At 39.9% G+C, this 25161-nt stretch overlaps 3 protein-coding genes and 3 long non-coding RNA genes across 10 annotated transcripts; 3 read left to right on the top strand and 3 right to left on the bottom strand.

The window, feature by feature from the left end:
- Positions 1-686: 686 nt before the first annotated feature.
- On the top strand, positions 687-1418 carry LOC117239940 (the record flags this gene model as incomplete). Its single annotated transcript, XM_033505772.1, has 2 exons — positions 687-709; positions 1097-1418. Coding segments are annotated over 2 exons (325 nt in total), but the record flags the coding sequence as incomplete, so codon positions are not given.
- A 26-nt stretch (positions 1419-1444) lies between these two features.
- LOC117239941 lies at positions 1445-1738 on the top strand. The gene is made up of 2 exons (XR_004494583.1): positions 1445-1595; positions 1664-1738. It is a non-coding gene; the product is annotated as an uncharacterized LOC117239941 (long non-coding RNA).
- Positions 1739-3533: 1795 nt separating this feature from the next.
- Positions 3534-3848, bottom strand: LOC117239946. Its single transcript, XR_004494586.1, has 2 exons — positions 3715-3848; positions 3534-3564 (listed from the first exon to the last, which is right to left on the bottom strand). It is a non-coding gene; the product is annotated as an uncharacterized LOC117239946 (long non-coding RNA).
- A 9178-nt stretch (positions 3849-13026) lies between these two features.
- LOC117239943 lies at positions 13027-14613 on the bottom strand. Of its 2 annotated transcripts, none has more exons than XR_004494584.1 (2): positions 13982-14613; positions 13027-13230 (listed from the first exon to the last, which is right to left on the bottom strand). It is a non-coding gene; the product is annotated as an uncharacterized LOC117239943 (long non-coding RNA). The 2 variants fall into 2 exon arrangements; XR_004494585.1 differs by having other exon boundaries at positions 13027-13227.
- Positions 14614-14894: 281 nt separating this feature from the next.
- Positions 14895-17344, top strand: LOC117239942 (katanin p60 ATPase-containing subunit A-like 2). Of its 4 annotated transcripts, XM_033505773.1 has the most exons (5): positions 15918-15959; positions 16182-16304; positions 16363-16475; positions 16689-16888; positions 17039-17344. In XM_033505773.1, exons 1-5 carry the CDS (start codon positions 15956-15958, stop codon positions 17091-17093), a joined length of 495 nt encoding a protein of 164 aa, XP_033361664.1. In that variant the 5' UTR covers positions 15918-15955; the 3' UTR covers positions 17094-17344. The 4 variants fall into 4 exon arrangements, with proteins under 4 accessions (XP_033361666.1, XP_033361667.1, XP_033361665.1 ...); XM_033505775.1 differs by lacking the exons at positions 16363-16475; positions 16689-16888; positions 17039-17344 and adding exons at positions 14895-14986; positions 15411-15600 and having other exon boundaries at positions 15676-15959; positions 16136-16250; XM_033505776.1 differs by lacking the exons at positions 16363-16475; positions 16689-16888; positions 17039-17344 and adding an exon at positions 15245-15600 and having other exon boundaries at positions 15685-15959; positions 16136-16254.
- A 1450-nt stretch (positions 17345-18794) lies between these two features.
- On the bottom strand, positions 18795-25156 carry LOC117239945 (survival motor neuron protein-like; the record flags this gene model as incomplete). The annotated part of the gene is made up of 6 exons (XM_033505777.1): positions 18795-18929; positions 18998-19077; positions 19197-19494; positions 19882-19904; positions 24751-24845; positions 24971-25156. Coding segments are annotated over 6 exons (741 nt in total), but the record flags the coding sequence as incomplete, so codon positions are not given.
- Positions 25157-25161: the final 5 nt, after the last annotated feature.

Genomic DNA, 25161 nt, shown 5'->3' with positions numbered 1-25161 from the left:
CAAGCGAAGAGCAATTGGCAGATATATGTACAAAGGCGTTGCCAAAACCGAGGATTTGAATATTTAAGGAAAAAGTTAGGTTTGAAAAGTAAAAAAGATATTAAGATGTAATTGTTTGTAAACATGTAGAGCTTTTAGAGAGGGTGTCGAAGTGAATATTACTTCTCAAAAAAAAAAAGAGGAAAAACTCTACATGATCTGTTTAGTCTTCTAGTTTTTTTTTTTTTTTTGTGTAATAAATTAATTTGTATGGAAAAGAGAAAGGCGGCTGGCAAATGTACTTGAGAAGGCATTGACAAATTAATTTTCAGATATTTACGACAAGAGTTAGAAAATATTAAGAGATAATTTGTAAATTTGAGATAATTGTTTGTAGGGATGTAGAGTTTTAGGGAGGGTGTTGAAGTTCACTTCTAAGAAAACTCTACGTCTGGTCTTTTTTAGTTTTCTCAAGCACTGAAGCCATCGACAGCGCGTAGACAAAAGACTGCGACGAAGTCAGGCCATAAACAGTAGACAGGCGACGTTGGCTTCGGGGTTTTCAGTTATTAGGTAACACAGCTAGCGTGCGGATCTGGACCAGCTCAAATTGTATTTTTACTTATTACACTTCTATTTAAATATATTTTCTACCTTACAATTTATCCACGTGTTTTCTCTGTTTACACACCGAATAACCTCAACAGTACGTGTGTTGTAAAATTTGTAGGTAATACCTTTAGCATGATGGTTATGTCAATTAAGAAATGTACTAAAAATACATATATATATGAAGTAAAGGCTTTCGCATAGTCTATCACAGTGTCACTCAGCAGGTCCTTAACTGGGCAGGAGTACCTGTCAATGTCTATGGGGAGACCCGTGGGATATAGGGTCATGAACCATAAACATGCATATTACTTATTGTTCATTATTAGCTGCTTGGAATATAATGCTCCTCATTAGACGAGTGATTATTACTACATATATCAAGGCAAACATTTATACATATACATTTATGCACGGGAAATTCTAATACATTGCCTGTAAGGACAGTAACCGAATGGCACTCAGTCATTCTATTAAATGACAAAAATTTCTTTTACTCTGTGGTTAGGCTATGGTAATACACAGAAAGTCGAGTTGAGTTCTCTTTTAGAATCAGAAGGTTTGCAAAGTCAAATAGCACAACAAAAGAAAGCTTTGGAAGAGAAATTCAATGAAGAGAACGATGAGATTTGTGAGACTAATTTTTCTACAAATGTAAATTCGAAAAAATATAATGTAGAAAAAATGGATTGTGACTCTGAAGAAGCAAATGCGTATAAACATCACTTCATACCGGGACCATCTTTCAATTCGATGACTGATATAATGCCACCTGCACCTCCTTTACCACCACAATTAATGGTCAAGTAAGTACAATTTAAAAATTCTAATGGAATGCTGAATACTTCTAATATTAATAAGTAATTTGGAATAAGTTTAACATTTTATTTGGAAAAAAAAATACGAAATTTTAATAAAATGTACTAGATTACCAGATAATGATACAGACGCACTTTCAAGTATGTTGATGTCATGGTATATTAGTGGTTACATGGTATATTACACAGGTAATTATTTCATATAAGTATTTTATTGTATATTAAATTTTCAATGGACTGTGTTATTTCTTTTGTAGGTTATTATCATGGTTTGAAACAAGCAAGAAACAATCAAGAGAACAGGAAGAACTGTTGATTATATCAATTTTTTTCAATAACAATATAACAATAATATAAGATATAATAAAATATAAAACTCATTGTATTTATTTACTTCAATTATTTGAAATAAAGAACAGCTTTATTTTCATATAAGACTTTAAGACTTTTTTAAAAATACTTACTAAGATAAGAAAACATAAAAAACATATTTTTGATAAAATACACTCACATATATATGTCGGGTTATCATTAGGATTTAAGGCGCGTAATGATCCTTCGTTTGAATTAGCCATTGTTTTACGAAACAGAGAATATATTTACGCGAATAAACAAGATTTTACAAAATATTATGAATAATGAGTTTAATAAATAATAAGATTAACAAACGATAAGTTTAACTAATAATTAGATTAAAGATTAATAAGTTTAACGAACAATAAGAGGAACGAATAATTAGCCATTGTTTTACGAAACAGAGATTATATTTACGCGAATATACAAGATTTTGCAAAATATTATGAATATTGAGTTTAATGAATGATAAGATTAACAAATGATAAGTTTAACTAATGATTAGATTAAAGAATAATAAGTTTAACGAATAATAAGAGTAACGAATAATATGTTTTACGAATAATAAATTTAACGAATAATGAATTTAATTAACGCTATTAACAATGTTCCTGGGTTCAAACGAATCCACGGTCAACGGGATAACTTTTTACTATGCGTAGAATAATTTTAAACACAAAAAAATACGATTGCTAAGACACTCGGTAAATTGCTCGATGTATCACTTTCCAAGGCGATCACACGAATGAATATCTGATGAAAATCTTTTTCGCTATACGACTGCATTTGTTTGTTATATGCTCGCTGGAAACATCGAGAAGGTTCCAATCGTTGTTGCTGGGCAATTTCTGTCAAAAGTTTGTTGTATACTCTTTGGAAACATCGAGAAAGATTCAAACGCCGTTGCTAGGCAGTTTCTGTCTGGAGATTGATTCCTAATACAACGTGTGTCCCATTATATCGACATCTCTAAAGTACAATTCTATGTGATTTCTAGGGAGAACAATACAACCGATCCACACCTTCGTCAGGCAAAACGTTTATCCTGTGACCGTGGCTACGTTCGGCGACCAGTTGTCACCTCGAACCCACTTTCGCGTTCACAAATATCAAACAATTACAAATGACAATTGCTTAATTACAGTTATGATAAAATCTAGGCTAAAGCATTAGAAGGCTTCCTCAAAATTGCAAAGGGAAGGCTCCGGTTTTCCTTTCATCTCCGACATATATAATACAAGGATATAATACAACCGAACATTTTAAACTTAGCCTATAGCGCGTGCGCGCACACACGCGCACACACATGACACACATGACACACATGACACACATGCGCGCACACACATGCGCGCATACACACATGCACACACATGCGAATGATTTCTCGAACGATAATGCATTTATTTATATTTTTCAATATCTGTCCTTACGATTGCGTATTTATTTGTTCCACGTATCATATTTATCTATTTGCATAACTGTAGGTGACATTTTTTTTACCAATTTTGCTAATATTTCATAACTTTTTAATTCATATTTCAAAGTGGTAACAGGTGTTTCTTTCTTTTCAAGTCTCCTCCATATCGGGCTTATTTCTAATAGCCACGCTTGCTTACAAAGCAATTTTATATCTGCACAAGAATATCTTTCAGTACATTTTACTATGTGGTTTACAATATCTGTATTTTCTAATAAGTGGTTGCTAACGTATAATTTGAATATACCAAGTCGAGCAACTTCATTGGGTTATGATACGTATATTTGCTTTTCGAGACGCCTGAGTAAAGCTGCATCAATGCCCCTAATAACATATTTACAATAAATATTATCGTTCTATTATACTAATAATAATGAAGGAATACTTCAAACAACACAATAACATATTTGGAATTTGGAGAAATATTACGATATTTTCTACTTAGAAAACATTGAAATAACGTGATATACGTACCAAGGGGAATTAGTTGTAGCTAGAAGAACTACATTAGAATTCTCATTAGACACTAATCCATCCAATCTAGAAAGAAGTTCTGATCCGAATCTCTTTGCAGGTTCAGACAATATACAGTCTCCTTTATTTGTGGCGATCCACAATGATTGTATTCTGTTTCACAGCACAAAATGTTTCCGAAACGTACGTTTATTGTTACAATATACTTGACTAGTGGCTCTGAAATACTATCCTTGAAAAAACAATGGGGAAATTGGAGCAAAAGCAGAAGGAAATAAACAAAGCCCTTGTTGGTTCGTAAAAATAAAATATGCTACAGGAAAAACTTTTTCCAACGGATTGAGATGCGACAAGCTTTAAAAGCTATGGCGCGAATCGAGCGTTTGTCTACAAGAGCGCATTTTCGGTGGATATATATGTCGGAATGACATTGGGATAGGGTTGTCGGTGTTTGAGGAGTCTTCATTGAAGGTAGCCATCGTTGCGGTGTAACGAAGATACGATTTATTGACACAGGTATGATTAACACAGGTTTGACAATCTACCACGGCGGTGAGACGTCCGCGACACTAGTGACAGTGGTCTCCGGTTCAATAACGAATCCGCGGCCAACGGGATGACAGATGGGCGTTCTCGCTGAATCTAAGTCTGATTCGTAAAAATAATTGCTGAGCGTAAAGACGTTACTCTTTGGTCGACGGGAGCGCGTAAAAGAATGCCCGTCCCGTCCCGATGATGCCACAGAGGAAAACTATAATGGGGTGTGCTATGGCTACACGTAGTGTGCACATTTCAGAATACGCACACTTATACCAAGCATTACGACAGAACCTAGCGACTCGAACCTCGGTCCGTGAAAACCAGGATCAATTACGAGACACTAGACAAGGGTTTAGTGAAGGCGTACAGAGCTATATTACTCGGTTTAGACGAGCCTACAATGAATTACAGCACAGCATTACTAATGAATACCCAGATGAAATGAACAGACGCGCCGTGAGCGACAGAATCTTGAAAGACTCGATAACGGACTTTGTTCGCGGATTAAAATTAGAAATAGGACAAATACTACTGACCACTCCGCCGCAGAATTTTATTGAAGCCGAGAAACGCGCCATCGAAATCGAAAGATACTTTCATGAGCACAGAACCCGTAAGGAACGGACCATTCGCCCCGATAATCGACCACGACCAGTAGCCAATTTCACGTCCACACCGCCCAGAGCGATTCAAAATGGTTTCGCCCAACAACCTAAAACGGCCTTTCGACGAGCACCGTTAGAAGAACGAGCCCAGGTACAATGTTTCAAGTGCAAACGCTTTGGCCACAGATCAAACCAATGTCCAAATTTTCGAACACCAGGCCTACAACAACGAGCACCCCTAATCAACTTCGTCCAGATGGAAACGAAAGAATCAGGATCAATGCAACTACAGGAGAACTACCCACAGTGCTCCTTGGACCAGCCGGACAACCGAAACGAACATTTCTTGTCGACTCAGGGGCAGGAATCAACCTGCTCAAGCGAAAATGGACAACAAGAACAGAACCGGTACCTGTGAAGAAATTCACAATGGGACACTCTGAATTCGAAACTTCCGAACGCGTCATTATAGATCTGTTTGACAAAAAGATAGACTTTCATATAATAGATGATGATTTTCCGCTAATAGAAGATGGAATATTAGGTTTCCCCACATTACGACAGTTTAAATTCAATCTTTCCAACAACAGATTAAAACTAAATAATAATACTATTTTGTTACAACCGGCAACGACCATATCACCTGGGCAAGCCATATCAAAGACAGTGTACCTAGAAGGAAAACCGACTCCAGTATGCTTTATCAATGGTGGACGGGCTTCATAACTATAATATACTTAGGCAACACGCAAACAGCAACCTTACCGGAAAAGCCAATTGACCTAGAGACAATCCGCAGAAACACTGAGATTTTGGAGGACCAAAATCAATCTAAGAAGGGGGTATGTAACGTCAATTCATATCAGAGACCAGGCCACACACCACGGACAGGATGGCACCCAGATGTCTGCATATCCTTGGCGCGCACCCTCAATAGTCTTAAGTGCCCACCAGGGGGGCCTTGGCATTTTTATAGTCAAGGTCCTTCGGACCAAGCGAGTATTTCCTGTCTTAAATTTCCCTTTACGTTTATTGTCTACCACGTGTTAGCTTAGAAAGTTGGTTTTCTCCACATCTGGTATGTTCCGTTGGCAACTTTCTCGCGAGGGCGGCTAAACCCCTTCCTGGTCCACCAACCGTCCTATTATCCAATCGGAGATGGTGTCTACTGCCCTCACTTCCTTAACCAAAATTGTCATCAACAAATCCGATAGTCCCGTGCCCTTAGACACACCCACCCCTAGCTTTCCTCAGACACAGTATCGTCAGTAAAACTTCACTCATTCTGTATCCTTAGAATAGTCAACATATCTATGTCGGTCTCTTATAAGTCGCGTACTTAATGTATTGTTGTAACTAAGTCTTACATAACGTGGTTGGAGTGAATTGTGATTTATTTTAATTCAGTGCGTGTTACATTGTGATTGCTGGATTCATAATAAAGGTTGATTAAAACCAAGTAAATAGTTGTGTTACGACTCGACTATATTTTATTTTCACCGACCAACCCAAAAATTACGTGACACACACGTGTGTACGAGCCTTGGTTTTAAATGTCTTATAGTAGACACCGAAAAGATTATTCAGTTGGATATCTGACTCAACATCAATATTTTACTAGGAGATAACATGTTAAGAACACGTTGGTGGATGGCATGGGAGATGATGAATCAAGACATACTTCTGTGAGATACATAAAATAGTAGACAGAACGTATTTTGGCGCTTGGGGACAGCAACAGCTTTTTTTTATTTATTTGTTGGAATTACAATCAATTCTCGCGTTGAGAATTTTCAGTAATTTTTCTGGCGTGGCGCAGTGACATGGCTGTTTATTTACAATAAGTTAATACTTATTATAGATAGGTATAATTTATAAGTATTATAAGTAAGTGCATATGCTTAATTTGGATAATTAAATGAATCTAACGTTTAGGTCTAGCGGGTAGTGCCTCTTCAGCCTGCGAATCTGGTCCGTCGTATCGAGTAGTCCAGTGATTAGGGAGTTTCGGTGTTTCTTGACTCTGTTGCTATATCTGTCGCTATATTTTGCTATTTCCTCTTTGACTGTAGGTATCTTGAGGTCGCGATGGATGGTTTCGTTGGTAACATACCAAGGTGTGTCTATTAAGGCTCTTAGCGTTTTCGATTGGAATCGTTGTAGTATTTCGATGTTGGAGTTACTTGCTGTTCCCCGTCGCTTCCTATATCCCTATATTCCGTACTTGCTTCGCTTGGTACTTTTATAATTTTCGCAGTTACAATAAAAAATTTAATTCTTAACAGATTAAAGATTTAACCTCTTGCTTTATAGTGTACAATAATTTTTTTTTTTTTGTATAGGTTATGTGATCCATAGTTTGAGTAAGTAGTACATATATATATATATATATATATATATTTACGTGACAAGCTTTCATTTCAATCTATATTTAAGATTAATATTTTATCAGTTTCTGTTCGTAACAACATCGAAGTAGTCAATAAGTTTGAAGAGTATAAGTAAGGAAGTTATGAAGCAAGAGGTTAAGAACAAATTCTGAAAGAGGTTATGTACAACTCAGTAGTACTGCTTTACATTACTTTGCGAATTACTCTTCAAGCATAAAAATAGTTTAACAGCCACTTATAGTTACTTCCTTACCATTACATTCATTAAATTCGTTTGATTTTGTAAACAAAATAACCACGCTGACCAGTCTCTTATTTAAAATAGAATTATTTTGTCATATGTCCAACAGTTTACTTTCTCTTCGTAAATATTATTAATAATTTTATCAATTTCGTATACTTCCATCCTTCGTATAAGTGACAATGAATCAGAAGAGTGTCATAGCAATATTGAACAACATACAGTCAACTACAACACCATTAGATACATCCACCATACAGTCAACTACAACACCATTAGATAACAGCAATACAATAGATTATAATTTTCTACGTGTCATTGATTCATCATCATCATTTTCCATTTTTTTTAGCATATGTAAAAACGTATCTGACGTAATCTTACCTCGCTCTTTGAGTACAAAAATCCATTCAAATGAAACAAAGGGAAAAGAAATAAGAAAACAAACACTTACATACGAATCTTCATTACATAACTGTATGTACTCCTCGAGGTATAATTACTCAGACACGTTACAGCGTACCTTCTTCGTTCCCTGATGGCTGATATTGATCGTTGACGTTTATAGTGAAAGAATTTCGTCAACGGCGCCATCTGGATCCCTGTTGAAAAATTAAAATAGCCGCAACAGCATCATTAAGCTCATCACCCAGAGTAGCTCTTGTCGCTGAGTCGTGGAGGAATTTTTATCATCAACGACATAAACTATACCAGTTCCGGTAACGTTCTTCAGATGGTCCAGGCACTCGAACTCGCAATATCGCTCTCCAACACGGAATTTCTTGCATGTCTGTAGTAAAAAGAAATCGATCAATTGTACAGATCAATCGTCACTCGACTGCTCGAGAATTCAGATCATCCAGAGAATAGAATAGAGACGTGGAAAAATGTAGTGCGATCATCGCAGTGGGAGGAAATAGGGGGATAGGGAGGCAAGGGTGTCCCTGATAGACATAGCGGCCACCAAGGCGGAAATCCAGAACACCCTGGCAAGGGAGAGCGGCTGCAAGCCGGAGGACATCCGGCTGGGAGAAATCCGCCCCGCCCGGAACGGACTTGGCGCCGTATGGATACGAGGTCCTGCCAGTGCAGTGAGGAAACTGGCCCAGGCTGGAAAGGTCGCCATAGGCTGGTCGATGGCGAAGGTCGAAGCCATCGTACGGAGACCGTTACAGTGCTACAGGTGCCTTGGGATAGGACAAACGGGGAAGACCTGCACCGCCAAGGAGGACAAGGGGCACCTGTGCTTCAGATGCGGCGAACCAGGGCACCAGGCGAGAGCATGCACTACTGCGAGCCCGAAATGCCTGCTCTGCGAGGCGCTTGGAACACCGTCGGTGCACAGGATGGGGGGGCCGGCCTGCGCCCCCTCGAAGAAGGGAACGAAAGGAGCCGCCCGCGGATCCACGGCTGCAAGAGGCAGCGAGAAAGGCTCCCCGCCGCAAAGCGACCCTAAGCCCGCGAACAAGGAGGTAGGCACGGAGGAAGCCACGAACAAGGAAAGGCCACCAAGGAACTGAGAATGCGCATCCTCCAGACTAACCTGGGAAGGTCAAGGCGAGCACAAGACCTGCTCCACCAAACCATCCGGGAGAGCACGGTCGCCCTGGCGGTGGTGGCGGAACCATACAGAGTTCTGGATGGCCCGGAGTGGGTCGGAGACACGGACGGAATGGTTGCCGTCACCTGGACATCAACGCCCGGGGCGTTTGCCCACGGAGCCCTGCTGGAACGGGGCAACGGGTACGCCGCGGTCGAGCGGGCAGGGATGATGGTGGTGGGGGTGTACGTGTCACCCAACAGCGGACGGGCAGCGTTCGAAGAATTCCTGGACGGAGTTGGCGACTGCGTCAGGCGACGACTCCCCCGACAAGTGCTCGTCCTGGGAGACTTCAACGCGCACTCCACGGAATGGGGGAACGCCAGGACCAACGCGCGCGGCCGCACGCTATCAAACTGGGCCGCGGGACTTGGTCTTCTGCTAGTGAACAGGGGCTCGACCAGTACCTGCGTGATGTGCAGAGTGAGCTCCATTGTTGACATAACATGGGCCTCCCCCGAGGCATTCAGGCGGATCTCAGGCTGGAGAGTTGCCGAAGGGGTCGAGACGCTGTCGGACCACCTCTACATATTCATGGAGGTGGACGCACCTGGACCTGGAATGCCGACGACAAACGACGGGCGCGGCCCGCCGAGGGGGAGGCACGCGCGCCCACCACCCAGATGGAAAATAAAGGAGAGGAACGAAGACCTACTCCGGGCGGCTGCTATAGCAACAGCTTGGAGCTGGGAGGCCTCGACAACGACGACCGAAGCAGACGTGGAAGAGGAGGCCGAGAACCTCCGCCAAGCCATGACAGCAATCTGCGACGCATCCATGCCACGAGCCACACCAGGCACGGTGCGAAGCAGAGCAGTTTACTGGTGGAACCCCGGCATCGCGGAACTGAGGACGAGATGTAGCCAGGCCCGAAGACAGTACCTAAGGGCCCGCCGCTGGCGACGACGCGACGAAGAAGAAGTCTCCTTGCGCTACCGGACGTGCCGCGCGCAACGGCGCTCGCTACAGAGGGAAATTAAAAAAGCGAAGGACCGTGCCTGGTCCGAACTGGTTGAGACAGTCGAGTCGGACCCATGGGGGGGGCCATACAGGACGGTGACACGGAAACTGCGCGCGAAGGGCCGCCTGATAACGGCGGAAATAGAACCTGCACTGCTGACGCGGATCACCGGAACGCTCTTTCCCCCACAAGAAAGCAGAGCGGCGGAACGGCCACGGGAAACGACACGACCGCTGGAATGGAGGGACGACTGGGAAGTCACAGAGGAGGAGATATGGGAGGCAACCAGAAGAATGACCGCCCGCAACGTGGCACCGGGCCCGGACGGAATCCCTGGCCGGATCTGGGGGGAAGTGATGGGGGCCATGGCCCCCAGACTCCGGCACCTCTTCACAAGATGCCTGAGGGAGGGAGTCTACCCCCGGGCGTGGCGGACAGCGAGGCTGGTCCTGCCCCATAAGGAGGGCCGACCGACGACCTCGCCGTCAGCGTACCGGCCGATATGCCTACTGGACGAGGTCGGCAAACTACTCGAGAGGGTAGTCGCCGCCCGCTTGGAACGACACATAGCGGGCCAAGTGCCAGGTTGGCACGAAAGCCAGTACGGCTTCCGGAAGGGGCGCTCGACGATTGACGCGGTCAGACGCGTACGAGCGATTGCGGAGGACATGGTCTCCCGGAAAGGCGTGGCGCTGGTGATTTCCCTGGACATCGTCAACGCGTTCAACACCATGCCATGGGACAGGATAGTGACGGCCCTGGAGCACTTCGAGGTTCCCAACCACCTCGTCCGATTGATCCGGGCCTACCTCGACGACAGGTGGGTGTGTTACGCCAGTAAGGAAGGAGAGGAAAAGCGATCCGTCGAGCGTGGCGTCCCGCAGGGCTCGGTGCTGGGCCCCATGCTATGGAACGTTGCGTACGACGCGGTACTACGATGCCCACTACCCCCAGGCGCGGCCATAGTATGCTATGCGGACGACACCCTAATCCTGGTCGAGGGTCGTGGCTGGCACGAGACGCTGCGCATTGGCGGAATCGCAACGGCCTGTGCGATCCGTGCCGTGAACGAACTGGGCCTGAGAGTCTCCCCTGCGAAGTCGGAGGCCACCTGGTTCTTTGACAGGAAGAGGCGAGGGACACCACCGCCCGGCCTATGCATAGACATGGCAGGTAAAACCGTCCGGATGGGGTCACAGATGAAGTATCTGGGACTCACCATCGACAGCCAGTGGACGTTCGAGCCGCACTGCGACTCACTGATCCCGAAGGTGTCAGCGGCTGCCAATGCCCTGTGCGGCCTACTACCGAACATCGGCGGGGCCGGAGACGCGGTGCGCCGACTCTACGAGGGCGTCGTTCGGTCACGAGGGATGTACGGGGCCCCAGTATGGGCGGACGACCTGATGGCAAGCCGTCGCAGCATCCTGCTCCTAAGAAGGCTGCACAGAGTGACCGCCATCAGAATCATTAGGGGATACTGGACGGTGTCTCACGCGTCGGCGTCCACCCTAGCCGCGTCCCCCCCGTGGGAGCTGCGGGCGCTGGCGCTCAAAAAGAGATACACCCGCCGGAGAGAATGGCACCCGGGAGAAGACCCCACCGAGCAGGCGGCTCCAAACGACACAGGAACCGCCGAGGAGGACACATGGAACCTGTGACGATCCCAACTGATCAACGGGAGAAGCGAACACCGAGGCGCGGATGCGGTCCTACCAAACTGGGAGGCATGGAGGAGCCGCCACGGCCTCCCACTCACATTCAGGATGACACAAGTACTCCCGGACACGGCGTGTTCGGCGAGTTCCTGAAGAGAATAAGGCGAGAGACGACAGACATCTGCCACCACTGCGGAGAGGGCAGGGACACAGCGCAGCACACCCTGGAGCTCTGTCCGGCGTGGGAGCTGCCCCGCTACACCCTGCGGCACGCCATAGGAGAAACGTGGACCCCCCCAGCGATTGTGGAAGCGATGTTGAGAGGGTCACAGGAATACGAGGCCGTCCGCCTCTTCTGCGAGCGAGTTATGCTCGCGAAGGAGCGAGCGGAAAGGGAGAGAAAGAAAAACTCTCACCCCTGCAGGATAAGACGATGGAGAAGGATGGCAGTCAGACGACCCAGAGCCGCCCCGCCACTACCCCAACGGACTACGACCAGAAGAAGTGACAGCACTAGGAGCAACGACCTCCCCCGAACGCCCACTCAATAGCCGGCTCGAACAAGAGAACGCGAGAAGGGGATGCAACTGAAGTTAATTCATAAGAGGTTCCTGGAGCACCCCTGTCACGCGCATAAGATGGTCATCGTGGAGTTTTAGTCGGTAGGAGTCCGACACTACTCTGCTGTTACGCGATTATTGCAGCAGCGGAGTGTCCATGAGGATTTCTCCACGTACAAAAAAAAAAAGAAGGCTACGTTCGCGGGTCGATCGAACACGTTCTGCGTCTTTCCTCGGCACCAGCGTCAAAACCACCCTCGACGAGCGCAACGCACTGGTGCACCTGCAATATTAACCACTGGTCTTTCCTTTTTCGCGCGATATTATATCAGCACCTATGATACCATTTCAAAGACCGCAATCAAAACATTAAATACCGCATTAAAGCCATACACTAATTCGCAATATTCATTCGTAAACGTTATTGTATATGTGCTTAATTAATCGTTATTATGTTTCGAATGATTTACTACCTCATATTCCATAAGCAGATATATGGTTCATTTTCACCTCAAGTACGATATAATTTGTAACAAATATTTATAATTCACAATGTAAAATATTTATAATTCATTGGAAATATTATTCTATCACGGTATAGTGGTCAAATTTCACATAAATCACAAACATATGGTAGTCAGAAGCTATACTCACGACATGACAAATCATGATGATGTCATGAAAAATGGCGTCCGTCCATATATATTCAAACGCAACGAACAAGTTCGAACTTTTCGAGAATAAACGATTTGTTCGATAACATCTGTCGCGAGCTTCTCTTCCTTTAACGATAACAATTGACAACTAAAGCTCGAGAGGCTCGTAAGGATGAACAGCGACGAGTATCTAGAAGCTATGTACTCACCTGGGCAAGGAGACTCCAACACCAAGGACGTTGGAAGTTTCGAGAAGCGAAGATGGAAACTGAAGTAGCACGTCAGGTCAACTCTGGCAAAAACTGCTAAAGAAAGAAAAATCCAACTAATTTGTTTCCAACAATAAAATGAAATTAATTTGTTTCACAAATTATTAACTGGATATTATTCAAAAATTATTCAAAATTCGCTTGATTGATTCAGGGCCCGGGACACTTGGGTCATGCCATTTTGGTAATGGACGAAAATGGCAGAAGGAAGAACGACCGTTTTTTTCATATTTCTCTTTCCCCGGGAAACGAAAGAATGCCCGAGCACCTTGTTTCATTTCTTCTCGACATCAATTTCAATCTTTTTAAACGAAATATAATCTGAACGATGAAAAGTTCATTCAAATAATGCTCCGCGCCAGACACTCACGAAAATTAAGAAGAAACACGGAAAATTCGCGAATAAAACGGATTTCTTTGTCCCAGTGAGATAATAAATCTCGTACACGTATTGGTTTTTAAAATCAATATATCCACCAATGTGCACTCGTTTAACAAGGGTGATGGAACGTGCCAAAAATCTCTCAAGAGGGTCTTGGCAACGGAAGAGTCGAAAATGTCACAATTATGAATGAAAAATTCGAATAGTTGCTGATTTTACAGTCGAAACCGATAAAGAACTCCAGATATTCCCCCAATTAATTTACAATAAATTCGCGAAAATGATCGATTGCTGACGTCATTGTATTCTAGAAAGATTGTAAAACGATAAGAATTTATTGAAAAAACTTATATTCGATGATAACACTTCTAATAAGAGTACTAAGAGGAGCGATTCTGTACTCACCTTCCTGCCTCGAAGTACCGAACGCAATTAACCGTCCGCCCAGGATGGAACCGTTCGGAACTTTTGTAAGTCACTGCACGGCCGCTGCTTATGGTGGAAATGTAATAAATATAAGTACAGAGCGCGTGAGCGAACTAAAAACGCGATAGAGAAGTAGAGAGAGGATGTTCCGTCCTTGTCTAATGACGCGCACTTGTACAGGAAATATGTAACAGCGGTATACGAGCAGCGTCAGTGTCCACTAGTGTGCATGCTGATTAAACAAGGACAGGAAGTATCTATACATGGTGTTCTCTTTCTATTTCCATGTTGCATCCATCTTACTATACAGTACACACACTCAGCTATTCTATCATTATATTTGTGCGTTGCTTATGTGTGAACCAAACATTTCCACGACAACAAATCGTTTGTCTCTTGTTTGATGCTCGGTTTTCAACGGAGTTAAAAGAATTTTTTAAGAGAAACGTAATGGACGGGTTGTTTTTAAAGTAATAAACGGAAATTCTCGTATCCATTGAGAAACGATAGGCGATTTGAAAGTATCACTATGAACGGTGATTTATCGATGCAAGGTAGTATGAATAAGATATTTTATAATCTGCGAAAAAAGGTAAGGAATATTCTAGATTTTAGATTTTAGATTTTAGATTTTAGATTTTAGAATTTAGAATTTCCACGTCACAGACGAGTGTGTTTTGTTATTTGATTTGTAATATTGCTGCAGTTCTCTTAATAGCTGTTCGTTTCATGCGATACTCGCACATAGTATCTATGACTTTTGCTTCTAACAATTTTTATAATTAGGCTGTATCAAATATTTTTAACGTTCGTGTTTCATGAAAAATCATGTGTAACTCGTTGAATTCGCAAATGTAACAAAAAATTCCATGAAAAACCTTATATTATTGTAATTAAAAAATAATTATATTAGGAGGAGAGTCGTATTTCGGAACGTCATCGGAACATATTATACCTTGTATGTGATTATTTGGAACACAATGGGTGAGTATATTATAATTAAAATATATTCCTAGTTCCAATTCTTTTGAATAGTGTCAGTGACCAATCGAAATAGAAATCAGTGGACATCATGGAAAGAGAAGGCGAAACCAAATTTGAAAATTCGACATCGGTAATTCAGTAGTTAAGAATAACTCAATCGATAATGTAGATTAACTAGTTATAAACAAATATATGAAGTATAAATTCAAATTATTCTTATCCATCTAAAAATTGGAAATTAAAAAGCAAAAGACAAGAAATTATCTTCGAGGATTTATATAGTAAATACATTCTTTTGCCTGTCTTACCTAGAGATAAAACAGTTGTTTGATGGTTATCTTATAGTGTTCAGTCATTGCGAAAAATATTTTTAATTAGTTAAAAACTATAATTAATTAAAAACTACATTTTTTTATGTATATAGACGTTAGCGATGTATTATTCCGGGAAGCTCGTCTATCTCCCGAACATCGGGTTTGCGACAACATCGATTTGGAAATTATCGTTGCAGAGTATGAAAATTATTACAAGATGAAATTTCAAAAATATCCCATATTGTGTAAGAAAATAACTGGAAGGGAAATGACGAGGGAAGTGACAAATGCAAGCAAAACGTAAGAATTTAAATTATTTAACGATATTAAACGGTATTCAACGTATTCAACGTATCGTATTACAATATGATCCAGTGTTTGTAGAAGTATTGAGACAAAAGCCCAATCTGTTAGTAAACAAGCGAGAAGTGAGCCTGTGAAAGAGACGAATCTACAGCAGAAGATAACTGATGACAATACGAATCATATTAATCTCGCAATGACAGTGACGTCAATATTCCCCAATGAGAGTGATGGACGTTCATCAGAAGAGCTATTTAACGTCCCAATGGAACAATCCATGCAATCGAAGATATTGAAATGCATTGAAAAGCTTTATTCAGATAATCCGGAATTACGAGGCTGAGGACATCTCATGCGTAAGTTATTTTCGATTAATATACATATCGTAAAGCTTTTAAACGATAAAATTCCCGTCGATAAACCGTCCAACGTATATCGACGATGACGTGATTTCAGTAACGCTTCAAATATCAAATTACGTAACACTTACTTAATATAGAGAAGACGCCATTTTATCTTTGTATCATCACAGGAGATCATAGTAAGCAAATTAAATGTACATTGGGATGACGTTATAGGCCTAGAGGAATGTAAAACCGCTGTTAAGGAAGCCGTTGTGTATCCCCTTAAGTATCCTATCTTTTTTGATGGCCCGTTTTCCCCCTGGAAAGGTATTTTGCTGTACGGCCCACCTGGTACAGGTAAGATACTCGTATTCTTTTCATTTCTGTACGTGTTTACAAGAAATATACAAAACAGGGAAAACGAAGTTAGCGAAGGCAGTCGCGACAGAATGCCATTGCACCTTTTTTAACATAACTGCCAGCTCATTGGTCAGCAAATGGAGAGGCGATTCCGAGAAGTATATACGTGTAAGTTGCTTTGTCTATGTAAGTCTCTTTGTTCCTTTGTCTATGAAGGAGAGATTCTAGGTATAAAAAGATTTGATTTTATTTTTCGTCATTTATATATAAATAGAATAGTTGTTTGGAAAACGAAATGATATCATATTCGTGATGAGGCAATGAATTTAAGGAATTTCGAATATAATATTTAATGAATAATACATTTGTTAAACTGAACAGGTTTTATTTGAACTTGCCTATAGTCATTCGCCTACAATTATTTTTATCGACGAGATTGACTGGATCGCCACAAATAAAGGAGACTGTATATTGTCTGAACCTGCAAAGAGATTCAGATCAGAACTTCTTTCTAGATTGGATGGATTAGTGTCTAATGAGAATTCTAATGTAGTTCTTCTAGCTACAACTAATTCCCCTTGGTACGTATATCACGTTATTTCAATGTTTTCTAAGTAGAAAATATCGTAATATTTCTCCAAATTCCAAATATGTTATTGTGTTGTTTGAAGTATTCCTTCATTATTATTAGTATAATAGAACGATAATATTTATTGTAAATATGTTATTAGGGGCATTGATGCAGCTTTACTCAGGCGTCTCGAAAAGCAAATATACGTATCATAACCCAATGAAGTTGCTCGACTTGGTATATTCAAATTATACGTTAGCAACCACTTATTAGAAAATACAGATATTGTAAACCACATAGTAAAATGTACTGAAAGATATTCTTGTGCAGATATAAAATTGCTTTGTAAGCAAGCGTGGCTACTAGAAATAAGCCCGATATGGAGGAGACTTGAAAAGAAAGAAACACCTGTTACCACTTTGAAATATGAATTAAAAAGTTATGAAATATTAGCAAAATTGTTAAAAAAAATGTCACCTACAGTTATGCAAATAGATAAATATGATACGTGGAACAAATAAATACGCAATCGTAAGGACAGATATTGAAAAATATAAATAAATGCATTATCGTTCGAGAAATCATTCGCATGTGTGTGCATGTGTGTATGCGCGCATGTGTGTGCGCGCATGTGTGTCATGTGTGTCATGTGTGTGCGCGTGTGTGCGCGCACGCGCTATAGGCTAAGTTTAAAATGTTCGGTTGTATTATATCCTTGTATTATATATGTCGGAGATGAAAGGAAAACCGGAGCCTTCCCTTTGCAATTTTGAGGAAGCCTTCTAATGCTTTAGCCTAGATTTTATCATAACTGTAATTAAGCAATTGTCATTTGTAATTGTTTGATATTTGTGAAAGCGAAAGTGGGTTCGAGATGACAACTGGTCGCCGAACGTAGCCACGGTCACGGGATAAACGTTTTGCCTGACGAAGGTGTGGATCGGTTGTATTGTTCTCCCTAGAAATCACATAGAATTGTACTTTAGAGATGTCGATATAATGGGACACACGTTGTATTAGGAATCAATCTCCAGACAGAAACTGCCTAGCAACGGCGTTTGAATCTTTCTCGATGTTTCCAAAGAGTATACAACAAACTTTTGACAGAAATTGCCTAGCAACAACGATTGGAACCTTCTCGATGTTTCCAGCGAGCATATAACAAACAAATGCAGTCGTATAGCGAAAAAGATTTTCATCAGATATTCATTCGTGTGATCGCCTTGGAAAGTGATACATCGAGCAATTTACCGAGTGTCTTAGCAATCGTATTTTTTTGTGTTTAAAATTATTCTACGCATAGTAAAAAGTTATCCCGTTGACCGTGGATTCGTTTGAACCCAGGAACATTGTTAATAGCGTTAATTAAATTCATTATTCGTTAAATTTATTATTCGTAAAACATATTATTCGTTACTCTTATTATTCGTTAAACTTATTATTCTTTAATCTAATCATTAGTTAAACTTATCATTTGTTAATCTTATCATTCATTAAACTCAATATTCATAATATTTTGCAAAATCTTGTATATTCGCGTAAATATAATCTCTGTTTCGTAAAACAATGGCTAATTATTCGTTCCTCTTATTGTTCGTTAAACTTATTAATCTTTAATCTAATTATTAGTTAAACTTATCGTTTGTTAATCTTATTATTTATTAAACTCATTATTCATAATATTTTGTAAAATCTTGTTTATTCGCGTAAATATATTCTCTGTTTCGTAAAACAATGGCTAATTCAAACGAAGGATCATTACGCGCCTTAAATCCTAATGATAACCCGACATATATATGTGAGTGTATTTTATCAAAAATATGTTTTTTATGTTTTCTTATCTTAGTAATTATTTTTAAAAAAGTCTTAAAGTCTTATATGAAAATAAAGCTGTTCTTTATTTCAAATAATTGAAGTAAATAAATACAATGAGTTTTATATTTTATTATATCTTATATTATTGTTATATTGTTATTGAAAAAATTGATATAATCAACAGTTCTTCCTGTTCTCTTGATTGTTTCTTGCTTGTTTCAAACCATGATAATAACCTACAAAAGAAATAACATAGTCCATTGAAAATTTAATATACAATAAAATACTTATATGAAATAATTACCTGTGTAATATACCATGTAACCACTAATATACCATGACATCAACATACTTGAAAGTGCGTCTGTATCATTATCTGGTAATCTAGTACATTTTATTAAAATTTCGTATTTTTTTCCAAATAAAATGTTAAACTTATTCCAAATTACTTATTAATATTAGAAGTATTCAGCATTCCATTAGAATTTTTAAATTGTACTTACTTGGCCATTAATTGTGGTGGTAAAGGAGGTGCAGGTGGCATTATATCAGTCATCGAATTGAAAGATGGTCCCGGTATGAAGTGATGTTTATACGCATTTGCTTCTTCAGAGTCACAATCCATTTTTTCTACATTATATTTTTTCGAATTTACATTTGTAGAAAAATTAGTCTCACAAGTCTCATCGTTCTCTTCATTGAATTTCTCTTCCAAAGCTTTCTTTTGTTGTGCTATTTGACTTTGCAAACCTTCTGATTCTAAAAGAGAACTCAACTCGACTTTCTGTGTATTACCATAGCCTAAACACAGAGTAAAAGAAATTTTTGTCATTTAATAGAATGACTGAGTGCCATTCGGTTACTGTCCTTACAGGCAATGTATTAGAATTTCCCGTGCATAAATGTATATGTATAAATGTTTGCCTTGATATATGTAGTAATAATCACTCGTCTAATGAGGAGAATTATATTCCAAGCAGCTAATAATGAACAATAAGTAATATGCATGTTTATGGTTCATGACCCTATATCCCACGGGTCTCCCCATAGACATTGACAGGTACTCCTGCCCAGTTAAGGACCTGCTGAATGACACTGTGATAGACTATGCGAAAGCCTTTACTTCATATATATATGTATTTTTAGTACATTTCTTAATTGACATAACCATCATGCTAAAGGTATTACCTACAAATTTTACAACACACGTACTGTTGAGGTTATTCGGTGTGTAAACAGAGAAAACACGTGGATAAATTGTAAGGTAGAAAATATATTTAAATAGAAGTGTAATAAGTAAAAATGCAATTTGAGCTGGTCCAGATCCGCACGCTAGCTGTGTTACCTAATAACTGAAAAACCCCGAAGCCAACGTCGCCTGTCTACTGTTTATGGCCTGACTTCGTCGCAGTCTTTTGTCTACACGCTGTCGATGGCTTCAGTGCTTGAGAAAACTAAAAAAGACCAGATGTAGAGTTTTCTTAGAAGTGAACTTCAACACCCTCCCTAAAACTCTACATCCCTACAAACAATTATCTCAAATTTACAAATTATCTCTTAATATTTTCTAACTCTTGTCGTAAATATCTGAAAATTAATTTGTCAATGCCTTCTCAAGTACATTTGCCAGCCGCCTTTCTCTTTTCCATACAAATTAATTTATTACACAAAAAAAAAACTAGAAGACTAAACAGATCATGTAGAGTTTTTCCTCTTTTTTTTTTGAGAAGTAATAATCACTTCGACACCCTCTCTAAAAGCTCTACATGTTTACAAACAATTACATCTTAATATCTTTTTTACTTTTCAAACCTAACTTTTTCCTTAAATATTCAAATCCTCGGTTTTGGCAACGCCTTTGTACATATATCTGCCAATTGCTCTTCGCTTGTTACATACGTTATATCAATTTCGCCTCTATTGTATAAATCTCGCAAGAAATGATATCTTATGTCAATATGCTTACTTCTTTGATGGAATTCTGGATTCTTAATTAATTTCACGGCACTAGTATTGTCTACACATAGCATATACTTAAGGATCTCTAATTTACATTCAAGAAATATTTTCTTTAACCACATAATTTCTTTCGCTCTTGAGGCTGCACTGACATATTCAGCTTCGGTCGTAGATAGAGCTATACATTGTTGTCGCTTACATTGCCATGTGATGGCCGCATTCGCATACTTACATACAACGCCTGATGTCGACTTTTTTGTTTCTTTGTCGCCTGCATAGTCAGCGTCGCTAAAGGTTTCGAGACTGCCTGCTTTTGTATATAAGAGTCCCATGTCTGCGGTCCCTTTTATGTAGCGCAAAATTCGTTTGACTAATTTCCATTGATACTGGTTTGGATTCTCTAAGTGTCTCGCCGCTATATTTATTGCAAAACTAATATCTGGCCTACTTACGGTTTGTAAAAACATTAAGTTCCCTACGGCTTCTCTGTATGGTGCGTTACAATCATTATCGCCTATGTTACTTTCGTTCCAATTAGTCTCGATAGGTGTAGAAACACTGTTTGCCTCATTCATATTAAATTTTTCCAATATGTTTTCGATATACCTACTCTGATGAATGAATATTGAACCATCTTCTAACCTATTAATTTCAAGTTCAAGAAAACTCTTTACTTCTTTCGAATTCGTAATTTTGAATTCTTTATTTAAATCATCGAAGAATTTATCAATTAAAGATTCGTCTGAAGCTGCTACCAGTCCATCGTCTACGTATATGGTCATCAACATTAATTTGTCGTCTTTTGTATAAATATAAAAACAAGGATCTGCGTTACTCTGATAAAATTTTAAGTTCGAGATAAATTTTGTGAAACTTTCCGTCCAACATCTTGGAGACTGCTTTAAGCCATATAGGCTTTTTAGCAATTTACAAACCCGATTTGTACCATCATCATAACCTTTTGGTTGTTTCATATAAATATCTTCTTTCAGACTTCCGTATAAGAATGCGGTTTTAATGTCGAACTGTCCGAGGTGTAAATTATTTTTGGCTGCAATACTGAGCATTAATCTAATTGTGTCAAACCGAGCAACGGGACTATATGTTTCCTTATAATCTATGCCTTCTTTCTGTGAACACCCTTTTATTACAAGTCGCGCTTTGTATCGTTCCGAGTTGTCCGGATTTAGCTTTATCGTTAAAACCCACCTATTGCTAAGTACCTTCTGATCTTTAGGTTTTTCTACAAGTATCCACGTCTTATTTTCATGGTGCGATTTCATTTCATCATTCATAGCTGTTTCCCATAACTCTTTCTTTTCGGATCTCATCGCTTCATTAAAATCCACCGGTAATTTTTCCGCCACGTACGTTACTGGGTTACCATAAAAATCGGTTCGTTTGATCTTATCTCTATCTCTCAATTGTCTCACATTGTCGCTAGTTCCATGAGGTTGTTTTTCATGTTCACTCTCTGCACTTTCATACGTACATGCTCTATCGCTCTGCGCACTCACATCTTCGCGCTCGACAATTTTCGGTAAACTTAATTTTACGAATTTCGCATTTTCTAGTTCAGGCTTAAATATTACGTCACGGCTTAATATTACATTTTTTACTGTTGGCACGTACACTCGATACCCTCGTTCGTCATCTAAATAGCCTACCAAATATCCTTTGTTAGCCTTTTTGTCAAGTTTTGTCCTTTTCTCCGCAGGTATGTGAGCAAAGCACTCAGTACCGAAAACCCTAAACTTTTCTAAATTCGGCGGTTTCCCGTACCACAGTTCATATGGTGTTTTCTTATCTTGTCTTGTCGGCCCCGTCTTATTTATGACATGTACTGCTGTGTTCATGGCTTCGGCCCATAAGAACAGCGGTAGATTTGGTTTCGAATATAGCATCGACCGACCTGCCTCTACTATTGTTCTATTTTCCCTTTCTGCGACACCATTCTGTTCAGGAGTGTATGGGACGTTAATCGTGTGCCTAATTCCCTGACTTCTTAAAAATTCTTTGACTTCTTTATTTTGGAATTCTTTCCCTCCATCACTATGAATTTCTTTAATTTTATCCTTAAATTGATTTTCAACTTCTAGGCAAAAGGTTTTTAGTTTTTCAATTACTTCTGACTTACGTCGTAAGAAGTAAATCTTTGTGAATTTTGAAAAATCATCTTTAAATGTCAGAAAATACAGTTTCTTGCCTAATGACTCGACTTCCATAGGTCCACATACATCCGTATAAATAATTTCGCGAGGTTTAGTCGCCCGATTGATTTTCTCGTGAAAACTCGATCTATGCTGTTTCCCGTACGCGCAACCTTCACAGAAAAAGTTATTATCCTCTACAACTTTCATATTTGAATTCTTTAAGAATTCTTTAACATGTCTGATGTTCTGATGACATAGCCGTTCGTGCTATAATTGCAATGTGTCCGCGTTTGACTCCGCTCTATTGCTAAAATTACAAACTGACGGTATGATAACTCGCATATCTACTTTATACAAATTTCCGATAACAGAACCTCTTGCTATTATTTTCTGATTTTGTAAAAATATGCAATTGGTCCCTTCCTTTGAAATACAAAAATCTATGCCCCTTCTTGCGACAGATCTAATCGAAAACAGATTTCTTTTCATGCCTGGTACGTATAGAACATCGTTCATTGTACATGTTACCCATTTGCCGTCCACAAAAGTCTCTACTCTGATTTTTCCTTTGCCGCACGCATCCATGAACGGACCATCGCCGATCTCTATCTTCACCGTCATGTGATCCGTAGCTCCTGAGTCGATTATCCAAACATCAGCGTTTGCCGTTTGTATCGCTGAGGTACTTCCTAATAGACCAATTCCGCTGATCCCGATTTTGGTTTCTAGGTTCCTGGTTGTCTCTATTGTTGCTTCTTCTGTTATTTTTAAAACAGTTTTTGCTGGTGTGGCCTTTCCTTTTGCATATAAAGCATCTAAAGCAATCCTTCTTTAGATGGCCAACTTTTCCACAGTTAAAGCAACTTGGTCCTTGTTTCTCGTATTCACGTTTACTTGACTGCTTCTGCTGTTCCCTTTTATAATTATTACCTTTTGTTACCAGTGCCACCGATGTTTCCTGGTCGTCTTTCTTCCATCTAATTTCTTCCGTCATCAGCCTGGTACTAAGCCTGTCTAAGGTCTTCTTTTCTTCTTCCACGGAATCCCACGCACTGTGAAAATGATCGAATTTGTTTGGTAACACCGATAAAATGCGTGTTATCAGCATTTTGTCGTCAATTTCACTCCCAAGGACTTTCATCTTCGTCGCTATGAGTTCCAACTTTGATAGGCTGTAAGAGACATTTTCAGATTCTTCCCATTTAAAATCGAAGCACTGCTTCTGGACCATATTTAAATTCTCATCCTCATGACCTCATGTCATATACTGTATTCAGCTTTTTCCACATTTCATGTGCTGTCGTGCAACATAAAAGAAGATCCAACGGTTTCTTTCCTACTGAGGTCACGATTAATTTTCTCGCTAATCGATCTGCTTTCAAAAATCTTCCACGAGCGATTTCTTTCTCCGCGCTGTTACCTGGATGACACAAATTCCCTTCACACACGTTGATCAGGTCGTCATCTTCCTCCAAAAGTGTACGCATAACAAAACGCCACTGGAGCCAATTTTCTTCGCCGCGTAACATCTCGACCTTCGCACTTGCTGATTCCATTTTAGCACTATCCCTTATTTTACTAAGCACAACACATTAACAATTTATTCATTTCACGTTGCTACCTTGCAATTTACAGCCCTGGGCCCATAACCTGTTGAGGTTATTCGGTGTGTAAACAGAGAAAACACGTGGATAAATTGTAAGGTAGAAAATATATTTAAATAGAAGTGTAATAAGTAAAAATACAATTTGAGCTGGTCCAGATCCGCACGCTAGCTGTGTTACCTAATAACTGAAAAACCCCGAAGCCAACGTCGCCTGTCTACTGTTTATGGCCTGACTTCGTCGCAGTCTTTTGTCTACACGCTGTCGATGGCTTCAGTGCTTGAGAAAACTAAACAAGACCAGATGTAGAGTTTTCTTAGAAGTGGTAACCATTTCAACACGTGCCATTGTTTTCGTAAATTTTTGATATTATAGCTTCATAAATTTCTCCATCCCCTGAGTATATTGCACGATAAGGTGCTCCTATGATCCATTTCTATAGAGAAAAGATGTGTATACAAATAAATATAAGTAAATAGCAAAATAAAATAATTTGCTTCTTAATCAATATATTTAATAATATTTTGTATCAAATTTGTAATATTCTATCAAAATCACAACCTTGTGTAATTTACTTGCGTGTTTAGGCTGCTTAAGATTTTGTAGGTTTTCTTTCGGTTGAGAATTTCTAACATCCATTCCCATTCGCTTGATAACTTCTTCTTTTGCTAAATTTATTGCTTTATCATATGCTTCTATTAATGCACTATCATCCCAAACATTATCATTGGCTGTGTCTGTATCCTTTTGAG

The sequence above is a fragment of the Bombus vosnesenskii genome, unplaced genomic scaffold (genome assembly GCF_011952255.1).
Source record: "Bombus vosnesenskii isolate JDL3184/JDL3185 unplaced genomic scaffold, Bvos_JDL3184-5_v1.1 scf7180000014502, whole genome shotgun sequence".
NCBI classification, from domain to species: Eukaryota; Metazoa; Arthropoda; class Insecta; order Hymenoptera; family Apidae; genus Bombus; species Bombus vosnesenskii.
The sequence above is the reverse complement of the archived record's forward strand: the minus strand, read 5'-3'. Positions and strand labels throughout refer to the sequence as shown.

Bases quoted from the DNA above. Each gene is read 5' to 3' on its own strand.
- LOC117239942 (XM_033505773.1), top strand. The intron at 16,305-16,362 runs GTAAGATACTCG...TATACAAAACAG, and splicing joins GTACGGCCCACCTGGTACAG to GGAAAACGAAGTTAGCGAAG. The intron at 16,476-16,688 runs GTAAGTTGCTTT...TAAACTGAACAG, and splicing joins ATTCCGAGAAGTATATACGT to GTTTTATTTGAACTTGCCTA.